We start from the raw sequence: 20062 nt of genomic DNA on the forward strand, positions 1-20062 counted from the left end.
AGGAGGCAAAAGGTTTAAGGCATTTTTCTGCTCTCAGTTACACTGGTGTGGGTTTCGGATCACCAGTACGATTCCTTCAGATCCTGCTGAAATAAAGACGGGAAGAGATTGCTCATCATGATTGCATGATGGGCTCCACAAAGAGCAGAATAAGGTGGAATAGTTTGGGGGGGGGGTGTTGTAGAATGGACTGTACCACTTCATGCTGGAAGTGGGTGGGGGCCATCTTTTTTTTGAATTCTCCCCTGCACCAGCAGGGAATGGACTGGCTGGATGCAGAGGAGTGGTGAGTCCAGTCAAAGGCGACTATGGGGTTGCGACACTCATCTTGGCTTTCAGGCTGAGGGAGCCGGCGTTTGTACACAGACAGCTTTCCTGGTCATGTGGCCAGCATGACTAACCTGCAGTGGGACACCGTGATGGAAACCAGAGTGCACGGAAACGCCATTTACCTTCCTGCCGCAGTGATACCTGTTTATCTACTTGCACTGGTGTGCTTTCGAACTGCTAGGTTGGTAGGAGCTGGGACAGAGCAATAGGAGCTCACCCTGTTGTGGGGATTTGAACCGCCAACCTTCCGATCAACAAGCCCAAGAGACTCAGTGGTTTAGACCACTGCGCCACCCACTGGTGGGGGGCACCAGCTGGGGAACCAACAAAGAAGAAGGCTCAGAGCCAGGGGATCAGTGATGGGTCGACGATGAGTGGTCAGAATCTGAAGAAGTAACAGGGTTTAGTGAGCAGGAAGAGGCTGTGGCAGAGGGCAATCCAGAATCAGAGGCAGAAGTGCAGGCTGGAGAGGAGGGCAGCCAAGAGGCAGAGATGACGCAGGCTGCTGAAGAATAAGCCCTCTGGAATAAGTTACCAGCTGAAATTAGACAGGCTATACAGGGGCCTTGTTTACTGACATCGGTCTAGAAATCAAGATTGCTGGTTGCACCCATTGATCATCTTAAGTGTTTGCTACTATTGCTCCTTAAGATATTGGTGTTAATGCAGCTGTGAGACTTTGCAGCTGTCCACAGGATTCCTCTTGTGTAGCCTCACTTGTTTGTCACCAAAATGCTGATGACTAAGCTCTGTCTCTTGGCTTCATTCAGCCTTCCTGCAGCAAATGTATGTGACTTAGAGGAAAGCCAAGACAGGATTGTGCAAGAGCCATTCCACACCAGGCTTTATATTGGGCATAAAATCTAGCATCAAATTATCACCCTAGTTTATTTATTAATTCTCATGTTGGGATGCGATGGCACTGAATGGTGACCTCCAAATATTGGAAGAGGTGTGTCAAACAAAACAAAAAAGAGGGCTTGCTCTGGTTTAGTGGCTTTGCCTTCTATGGCTTGATGTTTTAATAAAACCTACCACGCCTCAGGCGAGCTACAGCTAAATGCTTGTGCCTTTTTTTTGCCGAGGTTTATTTGTTTTGCTTTGCATGACATCTTCGTTCCTGACAATCTCGACATCTCCCTCAACTTCAGGAAATTGCACCGAGCATTTCGGCATTTTCCTGGGGAGAAACTCTGTTTGTCTGTTTTTTGCTTGACGGTACTGAGACCGCTTTGTGCTGAACTGTAAAGTGAAGAAGACAGAAACAAGGGCGAGTTGTTGGGAAGCCTTCCCAGCTTTGTAGACGTTATTTTGCTCCGCTAGCTAGATCAGAGGTAGCAGCCAACCAATGTGGTGGCCTCCAGATGTTACTGAACTACATCTCCCATCATCCCTGACCATGGGCCATGCTGGCAAAGGCTGATGGGAGTTGGGGTCCAGCAACAACATCTGGAGGGCATAATATTGCCTACTCTGAAGCCAGATGATTAGTGACTTCTTTGCAATGTATTCCCACAATCGATAACTCATTCCATTACCATGAGATTATCCTGCGACATGATTACGGAAAATGTTTTGCATGGATCTCCACTTGTTGGTGGTACCAGATTATGGAGGTTAGTGAGAAATAACCTAGTCCACATGGAAGAACACTGATGTCATGTGGTATTTATTTGATCAGTTTCAGCAAATTTATACAGTACAGTGGAACCTCTACTCATGTACAGAATCCATTCCGGAGGTCCGTTTGTGAGTCGATCCGGGTCGCTGGTAGAAGCGCCGTTCTGCCCGTGTGCAGACGGTGGCAGCCACTTCTGAGCATGTGCAGATGGCAGAAGCTGCTTCTGCACGTGTGCGAATCGCGGCAAACCCAGTATTTACTTCCAGGTTTGCTGCGGTCACGAGTCGAATTGTTCGTGAGTAGGGGCGGTGGTAAGTCGAGGTTCTACTGTTTCTAAACGGTGTACAATGAAGATACAAAAAAGATGCAAATGATAAAATATGTTAAAATGTACTGTTAAACCAGAAAAGCTTACTTCAAATGCCTGTTGAAATCTTTAAAAGTCTTCATCAGACACCTGGTGTTCAAAAGGAAGGGGACCTGTCTAGAGGCACCAGCTTCTCAGGATGACGGGGGGGGGGGGGTCCTGATATCACGTATGGAGGCAGGAGGTGGAACCAAAAGCCCTCTGAACAATGTGGGGCCCAAAGTGCCTCCGCCCCCAGGAACTAGCACCTACGGTAGAGCTTTTCAAACTGTGTGTTGCGCGACACGTTAGTATGTCAGCTGCAGTGTGTAGGTATGTCGCACAAACGCTCCCCGCACTCCTCCTGGGGCTGGAAAGGGTTCGTTTCACTTCCGGTTTGCTAGTAAAACTGAATTACTGTGTCATGAAATGTTGCAAAACTGAATTACTGTGTTGCAAAATGATGCCTGTCCAAAAAGTGTCACCAGCTTGAAAAGTTTGGAAAGCACTGACCTACAGACCTGTGTGATCTCAGAGAATTAGGCCCACAAATCTGAATACGCAGTTTCTGGTGGATGCGAGCTGTACGTCTGACCCATGAGAGACTACCAACAGTGACTCCCCTGAATATCTCAGTGATCAGGCAGGGATATAAGGCACCAAACAGGCCTTATGATGTCCTGGACCCAAGATTTGACCTTGGCCTGGTAATGTATGAGCAGCCCATATGATTGTGTTACTGTTCTGCTATGGTTGTTGAAGTACCACTTCCTACATTTCCTGCTACACAGGTAGTTGTCATATGTAAGGATACAGCCTTGCAGTTGCTAACCGTCCTCATTCTTTATTGCTCTCCACACTTTCCATATACCTGCTCCTTAAAGAAACTCTCTGGCAATATTGAGAGTAATCATTTCCAACGTAGGCTAAAATTAGACAGTGTAGTGTTGTAGCCGGCAATGAAAATGGGATGTTGTTGGCAAATGTGGCTCTTTGATCAGACTGTCCGCTCCAGGAAAAAGACTGACACAGAGCAGTTCTGTATACACGGTGTTACCCTTGCAGATAGGAGGTGTATTGTTCATAACAGCCAGCATTAAGAGCTGGCAGTGAAAAGATGGGGCACCCAAAGAAAGAAACGAGCTGTGGATGGGGACAGGAAACCCACCAGCCCATTGTAGTTTGTCAACAGATCTCTGCACACATTGAAAACCATTTCTCACAGTCATGAGGGCTAGTAACATTCAATTTTTAAAAACATGTCTGTTTTTAAAAGGATGGAAGCAACCCTGTTGTGACTGTGTGAACTAATGTGGCTGCTACACCCACCCAAGCCGTAATTGGGTTTGGTCTGTGTCTGCAGCATGTACTCTTTATTTGCAAACTTGCATGATGAACGTGCTTGGCAATTTCTCAGGAAGCGGATCACAGAACTATAGGCTTTAAAACATTTGGCAAGTCATATGTACCTTTTGTATTTTGGCAAGAACTCTGCACCTCGTACAATAGTTTATAAGGACCACATTCTGCTCTCAATTATTGCCAGATCCAAACCTCGTTGAAGCCAAGGGAAAGACCCCTGTTGGCTTCCGTGGCTGCAATGCCATTCCCCTTTGCAATCGCACACCATTACGCAAGGCTGGCCGACAGAAGAGCAGGACGTGGAGGGTTTGGCAGGTAGGCCTGGTTGCCTAAAAAGGCCTGCTTGAACCCCTGTTGAATGACGTCTGTGCAAAATGTGCTGGAGCGGCTTTGCAGTAAGTGATGGACAACCTGAGTCACTTTCCCAGAAGAGAGAAGCAAACACATAGGATTAGTTGACACCAGAGCTGAAAACTCAAGTTTCCCCCCTTCCTTCCATGAAACATAAATGGTTCTCTCCCACCCCCGCTTTATCTTCACAACAGCTGGGATAGTTTGGGTGGTAGAGCATGAGACTCTTGATCTCAGGGTCATGGTTCATTCCTGCATTGCATGGGGGTAGCACTAGATGGTCCCTTCCAACTCAACACTTCCATGATTCTAACCTTCTGAGGCAGGTTAGGCTGAGAGATAGAGACTGGCCCAAGGTTATCCAATGGGCTTCAGGGCTGAGTGGGCAGCTGAACCAGGATCTGCTCCCATCATAGTCCAGTGCTCCAACCACCACAACGCAGGTGTGGCATGGACCAGCCTTTAGCAATTTAGATGGTAGATGAAGATACTAGCAAGTTAAACTTACCAATTTTGTATTGAACACGTTTTCCCCACCCCTGTGCGTATAAAATCTGTTTATGTGTTTATGGTGTGGCCGATGTAACTTAGAAGTCAACTTGTAGTTTAAAGTTGCATTCATGTCTGTTTATCGATGGCACTGGGTTCAGAGGCGCATTTTTGCTCACGTTGGTGACCTTAAAGAATGTACAGTCGATCTCTGTATTCTCATCATACACTGCTCACAAATACAGTGGTACCTCGGCTTAAGTACTTAATTCGTTCCAGAGGTCCGTTCTTAACCTGAAACTGTTCTTAACATGAAGCGCCATTTTAGCTAATGGAGCCTCCTGCTGCTGCCGCGCTGCCGGAGCACGATTTCTGTTCTTATCCTGAAGCACAGTTCTTAACCTGAAGCACTATTTCTGGGTTAGCGGAGTCTGTAACCTGAACCGTATGTAACCCGAAGTACCACTGAAGTCGGTTATATAACCAAGTAAGCATCACCTTGGGCTAGTCACACTTCTCTGAAGTCTCTCAGCCTCACTCACTTCACAGAGTGATTTATGTGGGGGAGGAAGGGAAAGGAGATTGTTAGCCGCTTTGAGATTCCTTAAGGGGAGTGAAAGGCGGGATATCAAGTCCAAACTCCTCCTCCTCCTCCTCCTCTTCTTCTTCTTCTTCTACAGAATAGGTTTCGGAGGTTTGCATGAGGTCATCATTTTGTACTTTGGATGTGAGACAGAGGGAGGGGTGGTGGTACCCATAATGGCGGCTGTGGGTAGGGGGATGGGGCACTAAGGTGGGGACACTATGTGGGGAGACTCAGATGCCTACAGGCCATCCCATTAGGCAGGTACCTTGTGGAATGGCTGCTGTGCTGTATGGCCTGCTAGTCTTCTATTGGTTCACAATGAAGTCTCACGCATCCACCTTTTGATTGTAGATGAAGGAGGCAACTTGGCATGTATTACTGAGATCTAGATGGAACTGATCTAACCCAGCTTTGCCCACATAGGTACTTGGTGCAGCACCAGTTTGTCGCCCTTCCTTTATTCAGCTTTAAAGTACAGTGGTACCTTGGGTTAAGAACTTAATTCGTTCTGGAGGTCCGTTCTTAAGCTGAAACTGTTCTTAACCTGAGGTACCACTTTAGCTATTGGGGCCTCCTGCTGCCGCCGCGCCGCCGCTGCGCAATTTCTGTTCTCATCCTGAAGCAAAGTTCTTAACCCGAGGTACTATTTCTGGGTTAGCGGAGTCTGTAACCTGAAGCGTCTGTAACCCGAGATACCACTGTATCTTATTTTGGTATTGCAGTTGTAGCTCATTATACTTCCCTTGCCACATAAGACAGGTAAATTTGCATGCATGGATGTTGTACTTTTCCCTGCAAGTTAAAACATGTCAATGTGACACTGGCAGCGCAGGTAAGGATTGCCAGTTTTACAAGCAAAAGCACTGGGCAAGTTGGGATGTCACAACAAACCATGGTTTATCTTGACAAGAGCGAGCAGCTGTGGGCCTTGGGTTGGTGTGTTCTGTTCCCCACCTCCTCTTCCAATGCAGGCATGTGCCGGAGGTGGGAAGGTCTTGTTGCCTTTTTAGATTTCATTTTGCCTGAATCCAACAAACTGTGGTTTGAAATTGGCTTGTTTTAACAAGCCATGGTTAAAATTAGGGTTTGGACAGCACACGAAAGTGTGGTTAATTTTTTTTAAAAAAGAAAGTTAGAGACCCCGACCCACTTTGTCTCTTTCCCATCAGTGTGCTGTAATGGCTAGCTACGGTTTGGGAGTTGTTGTTGTTTAGTCGTTTAGTCGTGTCCGACTCTTTGTGACCCCATGGACCAGAGCACGCCAGGCACTCCTGTCTTCCACTGCCTCCCACAGTTTGGTCAAACTCATGCTGGTAGATTCGAGAACTCTGTCCAACCATCTTGTCCTCTGTCGTCCCCTTCTCCTTGTGCCCTCCATCTTTCCCAACATCAGGGTCTTTTCCAGGGAGTCTTCTCTTCTCATGAGGTGGCCAAAGTATTGGAGCCTCAGCTTCACGATCTGTCCTTCCAGTGAGCACTCAGGGCTGATTCCCTTCAGAATGGAGAGGTTTGATCTTGTAGTCCATGGGACTCTCAAGAGTCTCCTCCAACACCATAATTCAAAAGCATCCATTCTTCGGCGATCAGCCTTCTTTATGGTCCAGCTCTCACTTCCATACATCACTACTGGGAAAACCATAGCTTTACCTATATGAACCTTTGTTGGCAAGGTGATGTCTGCTTTTTAGGATGCTGTCTAGGTTTGGGAGACTAGGGTCTAGATCGCCACTTGGTGACCTTGGGCTAGTCACTTCCTCGCAACCTGGCCTACCTCACAGGCTTGTTGTAGGGATTAAATGAGAAGGTGGGGAACCATGTATGCCTTGAGTTCCTTGGAGAAAAAGATGGTATGTAAATGAATGAATGAACCATGGTTCAAACTGTTTGTACTATTTGCCTTAGCTGATCACTGGACAGGGGAGCACCTAGCCCATGAAAGGCATTTCCCAAGCCCTGTGCATTGCAAGCCTGGCACCTTGGCAGTCACCTGGGGCACCTGCCACTAAATCTGGCTCTGGGCAGTGGAAAATGGTATCTGGGCACAGATGCTGGTACACTGTTAAAGCTAAGCAGGTCATGTCTTAATGATGGACATTCTGCTAGTAAATAAATCAGTGAAAGCAAGACTAGCATTTTTATTTTCCAAGATCTTTTTGAATCACGTTATCCTATGGAGAATTTTATATGCTTTTTTGAAAAGCTAACACACTCTGGGTTATATCAGAAATACGTAAAGCAGGTCAACACAAGTAAAAGAGGATGTAGTCTGGGTTTGAAATGTGCTTTTATTTTCCTCCAGTGTCCCGGCAATGATGAAATTCTAACCCACTTTGCTGTGGTTTGTAGCAACTTCTGGCTTTGAAAGCCTGGATCTCAGTTCTGTTACCTCTTTGTAATGCGCAGAGAGATCAAGCCAGGAGGGAAACAGTTCTGGGATGAGCAAAGAATCTTGGAGCCATGAGTTAAAGCTACTCTGATCTTTAAAACCCTAACCATCCTGCCATATTCATTTGCAACACAGGAACATACGCAGCAGCCCAGATGAAAAGCAGGATGCCACCAGGTCTGGTTGCAACATCAAAATTTGCAGGCTCAATGTTGGAATCCAATTTCGTTCTATATATTTATATCTATATCTACTGTATGTGATTGTTTGTAACTTGTTGAGTGCTGCAATTATCTTCTGTACCATTGCCATCTTCTTTTGAACTAGTTTTGAGCTAGTTTTTCTTCTCAGTGCAATCTTGGAAGCCCATAGCCAACAGAATGCATGTTGTCTTTTCTCGTTTGCAGGTTCTGAAAACCAAAGATCTAACATCACCTATGCAGCGCTACATTGATAGCAAGGTAGTTAAAACCAGAGCTGAAGGCGAGTGGCTATCTTTCGACGTAACTGATGCAGTACACGAGTGGCTCCACCACCGAGGTGACCATATCCTAAGCCTTTGATCATTTAGAGCCTGCCTGTGCTAAATCTAAATAGTTTCAGGTCTGCACTGGATCTAAAGGCAATTTCCCCTTCCTCCCCTTGTGTTTTGCAGACAGGAATCTTGGATTTAAGATAAGTTTACACTGTCCATGTTGCACATTCGTGCCTTCAAATAATTATATCATCCCAAATAAAAGTGAAGAGCTAGAGGCAAGATTTGCAGGTAATGACAAACCATAAAAATTAAAATTGTTATGTGATAAGTAAGAGGAGTTTTTACAGTACATGGAAAATACAAAAACCCAGTTCATTGAAAAGATTGAGCTCTGTGTGCTTAGTGTGTGTGTGTGTGTGTGTGTGTTGTGTGTGTTGTGTGTTGTGTGTTTGTAGAAAGAGTGATCTTGGTCACTCACCACATTTCTCCAGTGCAGCTAAGAGGGAATGCTCATGTTAACGCCAAAGTTTGTTGTTGTTTAGTCGTTTAGTCGTGTCCGACTCTTTGTGACCCCGTGGACCAGAGCACGCCAGGCACCAAAGTTTATTGAAGCCAAATATTGTTTGGATGATAACTGGGATTCCCCAGAAGCGGGATGCAAATCCCTGACTGGCTCCACACCCAAATCCAAGTGGATTCCTCAACTGAATCAAGTGGGAGCAAGTGGGTCATGGTTATTGAGTACTAGCAAATGAGAACAAAGGAAACATTTGTGGATAGATTTTTTTAAAAAAAACTGCAATCCACAAGAGTGTTTTAGGTCGGAATACATTGGAATTAAAAATCCATCTTGCAACAATAAAGGAACCCATAAATTGATTTAACAGAAAATTACAACAAAATTGAGAGGAATCAAATTCAGCGATAATTTAAATTGCCTGAGAAGGAAGATGAAGGGTCCCCATTCCATTGTCCATCTTATATCAAGCCCTCACCCCCGAGTTTGCTGCTTTTGCTTGTAGTTTACTTTACGGTAATTTAATTTAATTTAATTTACTCAAATACAGTAACGGGATCTGGAAGGATGAGTGTGTGTTTGTGTACAGAGATTGGGTTGTTGTTTTTCCTTTAGTGATGATACCTGGGTGGGTTTCAGTATTCTGTCAAAATTTATTTCCTGTTATCTTCTAGTGCAATCTAACCCCATACAAATCAATGAGTCAGACTTTTGTTTTCAGCCTTAGACTGCAGTCCTAAGCATACATATTAGGGTGTAAGTCCTATTGTGCTCAGTGGAACTTGATTCTAAGTAAGCATGCTTAGGACTGGACTGCACAGCATTTTTAGCTTAGATTAGTAGAGTGTATCAGAAGCGTAGAGTTAATATTTGAGTTAAATAAATATCTAAATGCATGTTGTACTGAAATAACTGTGAAAGAAAAAAACTTTAATATATTGTGTTACAACTGACTAAATGACTAATCATGAATGCAGATGAAGTTTATGATAGTTCATCTCCTGGCATTGTTATGTGCTGAAATTGCATTTTATTTTATTTTATCTGATTGAGGGCAGAATACATGTTCAGTTTGGATACTTCTCCAAACCACAGCTTGTCAGATTAGAAACGCAGCCTCCATCTTCTGTTGTACACCAGTTCCAACTTCCGTTTCTGGGTTGTTCTAACCATAGTTTGCCATGATATCCTATGCCAAATCATGATTAGTGCTAACCTACAAAGCAAGGTTTACAAACACATTTCAATTATGGTTCGGGGCTCAGCACTAACCATAGTTTCTACAACCCAGATGTCATACTATAGTAAAATAAAGATGAGTGTTGGTGTGTGATGAAGGAAGGCAGTGCTATAGAACTTCCCGAACAAAGGTTTGGAAGGTTGTCTCAAAGGAGCCACAGCAATCAACATAATGAGAACTTCCTATGAAATTTACATATGCATATCAGCATGCAATAAATGCTCCCACCCAATGCCAGTGCCTTCTGATTTTTTTCTTTCTGTGGTTCGAGTTTCTTGTAAAAAGTTGGTTTATATAATTTGTTCCAGAAGAGCAGCACAATATTTATTACCAAAATGTATTTTTTAAAGGTATTGATGACTACTACACATATCCCAGTGGTGAGAAATCTTTAAAGCCCAGTAGGAAAAAAAACAGTGGGAAGACCCCACATCTTCTGCTAATGTTATTGCCCTCCTACAGAGTTGAGTCGCAACAGTCCAGTCGGCGGAGGAAGCGTGCTCTAGATGCTGCCTATTGTTTTAGGTAATTATGGATTGAGGCGTTGTCTCTGCCTGTCTGCCTGCATGCGTAGAAATAGGTTAACATTAATAGAATATAAATTTGTTGTTGTTGTTTAGTCGTGTCCGACTCTTCGTGACCCCATGGACCAGAGCACACCAGGCACTTCTGTCTTCCACTGCCTCCCTCAGTTTGGTCAAACTCATGCTGGTAGCTTCGAGAACACTATCCAACCATCTCGTCCTCTGTCGTCCCCTTCTCCTTGTGCCCTCCATCTTTCCCAACATCAGGGTCTTTTCCAGGGAGTCTTCTCTTCTCATGAGGTGGCCAAAGTATTGGAGCTCAGCTTCACGATCTGTCCTTCCAGTGAGCACTCAGGGCTGATTTCCTTAAGAATTGAGAGGTTTGATCTTCTTCCATGGGACTCTCAAGAGTCTCCTCCAGCACCATAATTCAAATAAATATAAATAAATGCAGAATATAAATACAGCCCCATAATTCCCTGATTCTATTTTTTAAAAATGCCTCTTGCTAGGTATGAAGTAAGAGCAGTAGTTGAACACCTGAGTTCTTATAGTATCTTTACAACTGATTTAATGTAACAAAATTCGAATTTTCTTCCCAGTAAATTCCTTTATCTCCTACTGGCCTTAGTTGTAATGAAAGGACCACATTTACTTTGCACTACCCCACCCCCCGCAGAAAACAAAAAACCCATGCATATTGTGGCCAAGTTTAGATGTACAGTGGAACCTCAGTCTTTGAACGTAATCCGTTCCGGAAGATTGTTCAACTTCCGAAACGTTCGAAAACCGAGGATCAATGGATGGTCAGTAAAATCCATTGAAAAAATCAAAAGACACGTAGCGGAAGCTGTACGACTTCCGAAGCACGTTCAAAAATGAAAACAATTACTTCCAGGTTTTCAGTGTTCGGGTTCCAAATTGTTCAGCTTCTGAGACACTCGGAAACTGAGGTTCCACTGTAGCAGGAAACAGTATTTTTGGAAATATGGAATAACCTGTGATGAGCTTTGGGCTTGCATATACATTTCTATCTCTCTTCTACACCTAGTTTGCTCTTATAGCCCAGGAACTGGGACAACAGTTTGAACCTGATGTGTCATCACTAACCATAAGTTAAATAAACCATCGTTCCCTGAGTTCTGGTGTCATGGGAAACAAACTAAGCTAGCCCACATCCTATGCGCACCTGCTTAGGAGAAAGTCCCACTGAGTTTGTGAGATTTTCTTTTTCAATATAGTGCACAGGAAGGCGCTGCAGTATGCCAAGAGAGAACCCCCTGGTGTGCCCCTAAAACTTAAGTGAATAAAAAAAAATGAAAGTCTCCTGTAATTCCCTCCGCAGAGCAGGCTTCCCACTGTATCGCTGAATGATTTGCTGTTCTAGTCTTGCTTCCCACTGATCAGCCTCCATTGGAGATGAATAATGCTGTCACGTTTCTGCATTGCGTTTGTTTGAATCATCCATTCACCCCTGATGGAAAGAGTAGGGATTTTAGAAGGCATTGATTTCCGTTCCGACCCATGTTCATCGCACACAGCCCTGTTTCTGTTCTCCTGCAGTTCAGTTTCTGATGTAAAGTCATCTCTTTGCCTGCTGTGGTGGGACTTTATGGAATTAATTATGCAAATAATTAATCGCTGGATTGATTACTGGCCCAGACAAATAAGCAGACGTTGGCCATTTCTGCTCCTGTTTCAATTGCCATGAGATTGCCTCAACATCCCTGGCAGCGAGATAGATTGGAATCAACTGTTGTTGGAGATGTACCCAGAGGAATGACTCATGCAGAAACACCATTGGGCAAGTTTCAGATGTATTAAAAGTGGGCATGAGAAGGCCGTGGAGTCACCACAGGCTAGCTGTATCCCCTAGGGGCCAGTGATGCTTCCATCAGCCATGGCTACACATTTGGCCCATGTGAAAAGGACCCTACTTGCATATTGAAATATGCATATAGAACTCATTGACCAAGGAGAGGATCCTGGTTGGTCCAGAGTCCTCTCCCAGCTCTCTGGTTTCATGTAGGAGTTCTGCGGGGGCCTTTTCTCACATTTACTGAACAGGTAGCCAACTGGAAGTTACAGGGATGGCCAACGTGCTCCCTTTGCTCATGCTTTTATCTATTTCATTAACAAAATTTATATACCACTTTCCCAACAGAAGACCTAGAAGTGACTTATACTGGACAATATAAAATATTTGTTAACAGATACTAATAAAAGTGTTTAAAATATGCAAGGGGGTTATTACTGCTACCGCAGGGATAGCAAACATGGCACCCTCAGATGTTGTTGGACTCTATCTCCCATCATCCCTGACCACTGGACAGGCTTGGTCCAACAAGATCTGGAGAGCGCTACGTTGTATGTTTCTTACTATTTTGAAAGTAAATGTTTCTCGATCTAAAAATGAAGTGTACCCCTAATTCAGAAAAAAAAGCATCCATTTTGAGAATCATAGTATTGTAAAGTTGGAAGGGATCCCAAGGGTCGTGTGATCTAACCCCCTGCAATGCAGGAATCCCAACGAAAGTATCCACCCAAGTTTGATGGAACACTACATAGGGCTTACAAAGAATCTCTGTTTAGAGTTGCATTGAGCTCAGCTTCTTGCTCCCCAGCCCAGTTTTGGTGGCTGTGACTTTAATAATATGCTTGTCTGCAATTGCATTTTCAGGAACGTGCAAGACAACTGCTGCCTGCGCCCATTTTATATTGACTTCAAGAGAGATCTGGGATGGAAATGGATACATGAACCTAAAGGATACCATGCAAATTTCTGTGCAGGAGCTTGTCCTTATTTATGGAGCTCAGATACTCAGCATAGTAGAGTAAGTCTCTTCCTTTGCGGGGTGGGGGTTAGATTTGTTTCCTGATAGAATATTAACAATATATTGGGTGGGGTGGGTGCAGAAAAGCAGGCTTTTTGATAACAAAAATAAGTTTTTCTTTGTCCTCCCCCTGCAAAAAACCCCTGACAGCTAGTGCATTATACTAGTGTATTATTGACACAATACATTTCCAATACAATAAAATTTGGCGCTGCCAAAGTCTTTTAAAAATAACTGGTGCAACATGTCTAGTCTGCACACCAACTGAACATATTTCAAACAGGTCTGCCTTAACACCTTGTATTTTTAAGTCCAGTTGCACAGCACACTCTCTGGCACAATATCCTCCATCTCCCATCACGTGGCCAGGGATTATGGGAATTAGAGTCTGGGAACATCTGGAGGGCCACCGGTTCCCCATCCATGCCCTAAAACAGTCAGTGCCCAAGCAGGGCCAGGGCGATTTCATTCCGACCTCAGTGCCTTCTCCCTGCTGAAGCAGATGTCTGAGGAGTAGCGGCAACAGTTTCCTGGGCCTGTCCTGTTCTAAAATCAGTTTAGGCCCTTCTGTAGGCCAGGTTTTGATCTTCCACACGGCCTTAATGCACTGACTCCACCCATGGAAGTCATTCTAGGGCAGGCCTGCACAACACATGGGACTTCTACGTTGCGCAGGCCTGTTCTAGGGAAAAGAATTCTCCTGGGTGGCTGTGATTAGGATTGGGTGTGTTCCATGTGCTGGCTTGTGAAAACCCAGCACAGAATCTAGGGTCTGGCACACACTTTGGCATCCTGAAAATCCTGGCTTTCGTCGTTAACACAAAAGCCAGCGTCTCTTGGTTGCAGAGAGAAAGCTTGAAAGATTTGGGGCAGCGCCTGCTTATTTGAAGAGCTAAGGAAAGGTTGGGAAGGGTGGCTCTCGGTCTGCCCTTTATAATCCCTCTGCCCCCAATTCTACAGCTATAACCCCCTTGCCATTTTTCCTCTGCTCTGTCCCAGTGCCACCTCAACCCTTTCTCTCCATCCTATTCCAGTGCCATCCTAGTCTCCTTTTTAAATGGAAACAGTCTTAATTCACTGTAAGCCCAGGTTTCAAGAGATCAAAATCCTCACAGGACGCTGCCTCATCCAGAGTCAGACCATTGGTCCATCTATCTCAGAGTGGGGAACTTTTATGGCCAGATCCTTACCTCTGGGTGATGGAACCTGGCACCTTCTGCAGAGCACATACTCTGTCCCTGAACTGCTCCCCTTTCTAAACTGAAAGACGGTATACATGATTGTGGAATTCACTGTTAATGGAGGTTAGACCTCTCAGTGGCTACGCGTCACAGTGGCTATATGCTGCTTTTAGTATACTACTCTTTTCCAAGCACAATTCAAAGTGTTGGTGCTGACCTTTAAAGCCCTAAATGGCCTTGGCCCAGTATACCTGAAGGAGTGTCTCTACCCCCATCGTTCTACCCAGACACTGAGGTCCAGTGCCGAGGGCCTTCTGGCAGTTCCCTCATTGAGAGAAGCCAAGTTACAGGGAACCAGGCAGAGGACCTTCTCGATAGTGGCACCCGCCCTGTGGAATGCCCTCCCACCAGATGTCAAAGAGAAGAGCAACTACCAGACTTTTAGAAGACATCTGACGGCAGCCCCGTTTAGGGAAGCTTTTAATGTTTAACAGGCCACTGTATTTTAATACTTTGTTGGAAGCTGTCCAGAGTGGCTGTGGAAACCCAGCCAGATGGGTGGGGTATAAATAAATTATTATTATTATTATTATTATTATTATTATTATTATTATTATTATTATCATTACATTAAAAGCTGTTGGGTGGCAGCTATAGGAGAGGTCAGTTGGTCCCATGTCTTGCCTGTGGTCTTCCCAGAAGCATAGTGGTTGTCCACTATGAATGAATGTGAATCAATTAATTACGGTCCACTATGGAAACAGGATCCTGGGCTGATAAGCCTTTGGTCTGATCCAGCGTCCCAGTTCTTCACGTTTGTAAAAACCAAGCTGAAATCCATGGAACCTATGAAATGTGTTGCTGAGCATCTGGAGGAAATGCCTTCATCTCTCTTTCCTCTCTTTCCAGGTTCTCAGCTTGTATAACACTATCAACCCAGAAGCCTCTGCATCTCCATGCTGTGTATCCCAAGATTTGGAGCCCCTCACCATCTTGTATTACATTGGAAAAACGCCCAAAATCGAACAACTTTCTAACATGATCGTAAAGTCTTGCAAATGCAGCTAAGGGATATTCTGAAGCAGCACCAGCAAGTGCATTGGAAAAGAAAGGAAGAAAACAAAACATAAGAAGAAGAAGAAGAAATGTAAAGAACACATAGGGTCAAGCAGTGATTTAAAAAAAAAAACAAAGGAGGGAAAAAAAGCGGTACTAGTCCAAATCGTTTGAGAGTTTGTTTCATTGTTTTGCGTTTTGTTTTCAAAAAAAAACACCACACACCATCATCTGAAGCAAAAACCGTGAAGGCCTTATCCTACATTTCAACTACTTGGTTAGTGAGATAGACAAGAAGGAATTTTCTTTTAAAAAAAAAAAAGCAAAAAAAAAAAAATACTAACAAGAAAGAAAAGAAAATGAAAAAAAAACCTTTTAAAAAAATAAACACTGGAAGAATTTGATAGAGTTCTTATGTGAAAGGAAAAAAACAGGAAAAATATCCCATTCAGTGGAGTTGCTGTATCTGTTCCGTGGCTTACTTGACCTGCGTGTTACGCCATAGATGCTCTACCCATTCCCTGTAGTTCTTAGGAATTAACAGCGCATTATTTATTTTTGTGTTATATGATCAAATGAGGGGGCATGTCATTACCATGGGGGAGGGGTGGGGGGAACGAGGGAGCAAAAAAACAAACAAAAAACGAGCAGACCAAATAAACTGCAAGAAACCTGGTTTCATTCCTTAGAAACCTGAGCTCAAAAAAAGAGATTTTTTTAAAAAAAAACTCCTGCAAACCATGATTTGTTTAGCTCAGTTAAAACAGTAGTTCGCTATTTTTCAGGAAGTCTGCCTTAAAAAGAAAAAGCCACATACACCGTTGTTTCTCTTGCTGAGAGCCTATGCAAAGCCTCGCACCATTTGTTTTTATACTGAAAACCTTATCAATAAAGGACATTTTTGTTTCAGTCTCAAAGACAAGTCTATTAAGATTCTTTTAAACATATAAACATACCACCACCAGTGACTGTAAATGAACTAAACCGTCAGTTTAGTAAACCAGTGAAATATTTAACATGTACTGGTCTAATCTTCAGACCCTAATACGTTGCTGTATAGCTATTGCTTTGGGATTGTTGGTCTGCTTTATTTGTGTTTGCGCGGGATTTTCTTTTGTTTTTGTTTTTGTTTTGTATATGTAACCGTACCTATAGTATTACAATAGGTGGGTAGTAAGAAGCCAGCTTAATTGGAAACATATCTGTAGATCTCTATTGTAAACTATTAAAAAATTAAGTACTTTATGTGTAACGTGTAAATTTTCACCATATTTTTGTACTCTGTTAATACTGTCAACTCTGAAGAGTTTTAACTTAGGGGCTCTTGTTGATCACTTGGAATTGTGTGTTTCCCTCTAGCTGGCCAGTATGAGTGAAGCCCCTGATTTTTTTGTGTCCCCCCCCCCCCAACTTGCACTACAAATACATGTTTTGTAATATTTGCTATACATGAGCTTTGTATGTTGTTTTTCATCCTGACGATATAAGCTACCTGACTCCAATTTCATTCTGTTTCGGAAGAAGAAAATAAGGTAGAGTAAAAACAAAGCAAACAAAAGGCAGGCAAAAAAACCCACCCCTTAGTCATACATTTGAAAATGGGAGGCTTCAAAATGCTGAAGTTTAAAATCTCTGTTTGGGTGCTGGAGCAGAAGGCAATTCTGTTTTTTCCCAGATGGCAGGGACAACACAGAAGCAAAGACTTCTGCACTTCTGGACTTATAATTGATCTGCTTGTATAATAAGCCATTCCTTGGCCTGATCAAGTTGTAGTCACCCGTAGTTTGTCAAAGGGCACATCCAGCCACTTCAGATTAGCGCTGCGGTGGTGCTGGGGGTCTGCATGAGACCATGTATATGCATCAGCAATATGCAGGGGAAAGGCCACTTAACACGTGCAGCCTCACTTCTTCCACTTAGGGGGATTGGTTAGTTTCTGTTCTGTTTAATTCCATAACGGGGTATCGAAGTCAGTTCAGCCGCAGTCAAAATGAAAAGAGGAAAGTCACACGCTACACCCCCATTCTGATATAGCAGGCGCAGGGGTTTGGATCTTGGCTCTGCTGGAGCACCCACTGGGTGACCTTGCGCTAGTCGCCTTTTCTCAGCCTAGCCTACCTCACAGGGTGGTTGCAAGGATATAACCGGCATGTGTGCCGCCTTGAGCTCCTGGGAGGAAAAAGCATTCCGTTTTGCAATCCCAGACAGTCCTGTATTTGAAGGGCTGCTGGAATAGGCTTCTGTTTGAAGGAGTCCTCTGTTGCTCTTGTCTAGGCCAAGCTTGGCTTAAAGATAAAAACAGAAAGGAAGACTCAGGGCCATAAAGATGCCCAGTAACTGTTAGCAGCTGAGTGCAGGGTTCTACACATTGGCGATATGTATTGCATGTCTATTTAAATTAGAAATTATTTCCAAAATATGCATCACGACATAAATTAACACATGCAAAGTCCTTGCAAATGTCTTTTTTTGTGATGTGTGGGTTAAACCACAAAGCCTAGGACTTGCTGATCAGAAGGTCAGCGGTTCGAATCCCTGCGACAGGGTGAGGTCCAGTTGCGCGGTAACAGCTCCTGCCAACCTAGCAGTTCGAAAGCACGTCAAAGTGCAAGTAGATAAATAGGTACCACTCCGGCAGGAAGGTAAACGTCGTTTCCGTGCGCTGCTCTGGTTCGCCAGAAGCGGCTTAGTCATGCTGGCCAGCTCCCTCGGCCAATAAAGCGAGATGAGTGCGCAACCCCAGAGTCGGTCACGACTGGACCTAATGGTCAGGGGTCCCTTTACCTTTAAGTGGCCAACTTAGCTGCTAGGTGGGGAAGGAGAAGCATCTAGCTTGCCTGGGAAGATTTCAGGTTTGTTTCAAAAGAAAAGGTTTGCAGCTGGTTCAAATAGGGGAATGGCATTTGTACCGCACAGTTGTGCTCACACTTCCCCACATAGCCCAAACCTGCTTCCCTGCACATGCAGCCTAGCTAGGTTTGCGCATCACATGCCCAAGTATTTAGTCCTAAGTAATCCAGGGTGTGTTTAAAAAATCACAATAGTCCCTTTAAATTGATACAGTCAAGGGTGTGTTATGTTTCAAGATTGCGGTTTGATTCATACTTTCAGGAAGGTTTGAGTTTGAGGGGAACACAAGCCATGCATATGGGGGTTCACAATGAGGCAAATAAATTCAGCCACAGGGATCATTAGTTGTATGGTTGTATGCTATTAAAATGATCCATATTAAAATCACATCATTTTAACTCTGAATTTTAGTAAATAACATTCAGTTTGTTTAAACTGTAACCAGTAGTGCAATCCTACATATGTTTGATTGGGAGTAAGTCCCACTGTGGTTGGTTGGGCCTACACAGCCACAGTGGGAACACTGCCTTAACTGTTTTTTATCTGACCTAATTGCCAAACTGCTAAAGTGCTTTCCCCCAATGCTACACAGATTACATTTTGACAGCCACCTTGAGGGCTACAGACTCTGTCCCTGCAAAAGGACAAAATCGTACCTGTAGGACAGTCATTTGAACCCAGGGTTATTATTGTTCAGCTTTGCCTATCTTATCTGGAGATGATGAACATTTGTTTTCAAAGTTGTTGTCCGCAAATGACCAGTTTCTCAAATGATTTCTAGGATCAGGCCTTCCATCTGTGCATTTTTATTTTGTCTTACATAATTTATTCATTGCTTCCCCTGATGACGCCTTTCTCTTTTTCTTCATTAAAGTGCAAAAGCAACCACACAAAAGCTCCTTTTTGTTCAAATTATTTTATACTATTTTGATAGTAGTACATTTGCTTTTATCAAATGCATTCCGTTCCTACTTTTAGGAAGACACATGAACAAATGTTGGCTTTCATATGTGATTTCTGACCATTCCAAATGGATTCAGTCAGTGTCCAAAATCTATCTTCACAGTACAATCCTTTGCATGTTTACTCAGGAAAAGTCGCACTGCATTCAGTTAGGCTCACTCTCAGGTTAGTGTGCCTAGTCTGTACTTACTTGGGAGTAAGCCCAATTGAACAAAATGGAACTTACCTCTTAAAAGACATGAATAAAACTACATTCCTTTTTTAGGCTTTGTCAACGTCAACCAACTTTCAGACATTCGCTATTACAGTGGTACCTCTGGTTACGTGCTTAATTCGTTCCGGAGGTCCGTTCTTAACCTGAAACTGTTCTTAACCTGAAGCACCACTTTAGCTAATGGGGCCTCCCGCTGCCACTGCGCCGCTGGAGCACGATTTCTGTTCTCATCCTGAAGCAAAGTTCTTAACCTGAGGTACTATTTCTGGGTTAGCGGAGTCTGTAACCTGAAGCGTAAGTAACCCGAGGTACCACTGTACATTAATGATTTGAATGGTTCTGCATTAGTGTCTATAGGAATATGATAATGAAATGAAGATGTCATTTCCATCTAAGAAAACAGTCCAGAAATAGGACTTCCATATATTTTATTTGGAAATAGAGATTTGGTTGGGTTTTACTTGTGTGATATATTAAGCCGGTACATTAGCCATACTCTTTAACTTTCTCACAATAGAGGATTATTTGCACTGGGCCAAATCTTGATACATGCTGAATCGGTTCATGAAACACTGAAACAGAGGTACAAATAAGTCCTCTTCCCAAGAACCACTCACACGTTGAAGCCATGTTCGCATGCTGAAGCCACACCAACCAGCCCTGCCCCCAGTATCCTGCATGCTGACTTGACTGCTCTTGGCATCCCTAGCACAGCATGAGCACCAGGAAATCGG

General features: G+C 43.7%; 1 protein-coding gene across 1 annotated transcript in view; it reads left to right on the top strand.

Moving 5' to 3' along the window:
• TGFB2 (transforming growth factor beta 2) overlaps window positions 1-16546 on the top strand; it is an 84494-nt gene extending 67948 nt beyond the window's left edge. The window contains exons 3-7 of the mRNA XM_028724620.2: window positions 7879-8011; window positions 8127-8237; window positions 10057-10231; window positions 12911-13064; window positions 15155-16546. Of these exons, the coding sequence (XP_028580453.1) occupies window positions 7879-8011; window positions 8127-8237; window positions 10057-10231; window positions 12911-13064; window positions 15155-15313 (732 nt within the window). The 3' untranslated portion in view covers window positions 15314-16546. The remainder of the gene's footprint in view (window positions 1-7878; window positions 8012-8126; window positions 8238-10056; window positions 10232-12910; window positions 13065-15154) is intronic.
• Window positions 16547-20062: the final 3516 nt, after the last annotated feature.

This window comes from Podarcis muralis, chromosome 3, assembly GCF_964188315.1.
Source record: "Podarcis muralis chromosome 3, rPodMur119.hap1.1, whole genome shotgun sequence".
Classification (NCBI taxonomy): domain Eukaryota; kingdom Metazoa; phylum Chordata; class Lepidosauria; order Squamata; family Lacertidae; genus Podarcis; species Podarcis muralis.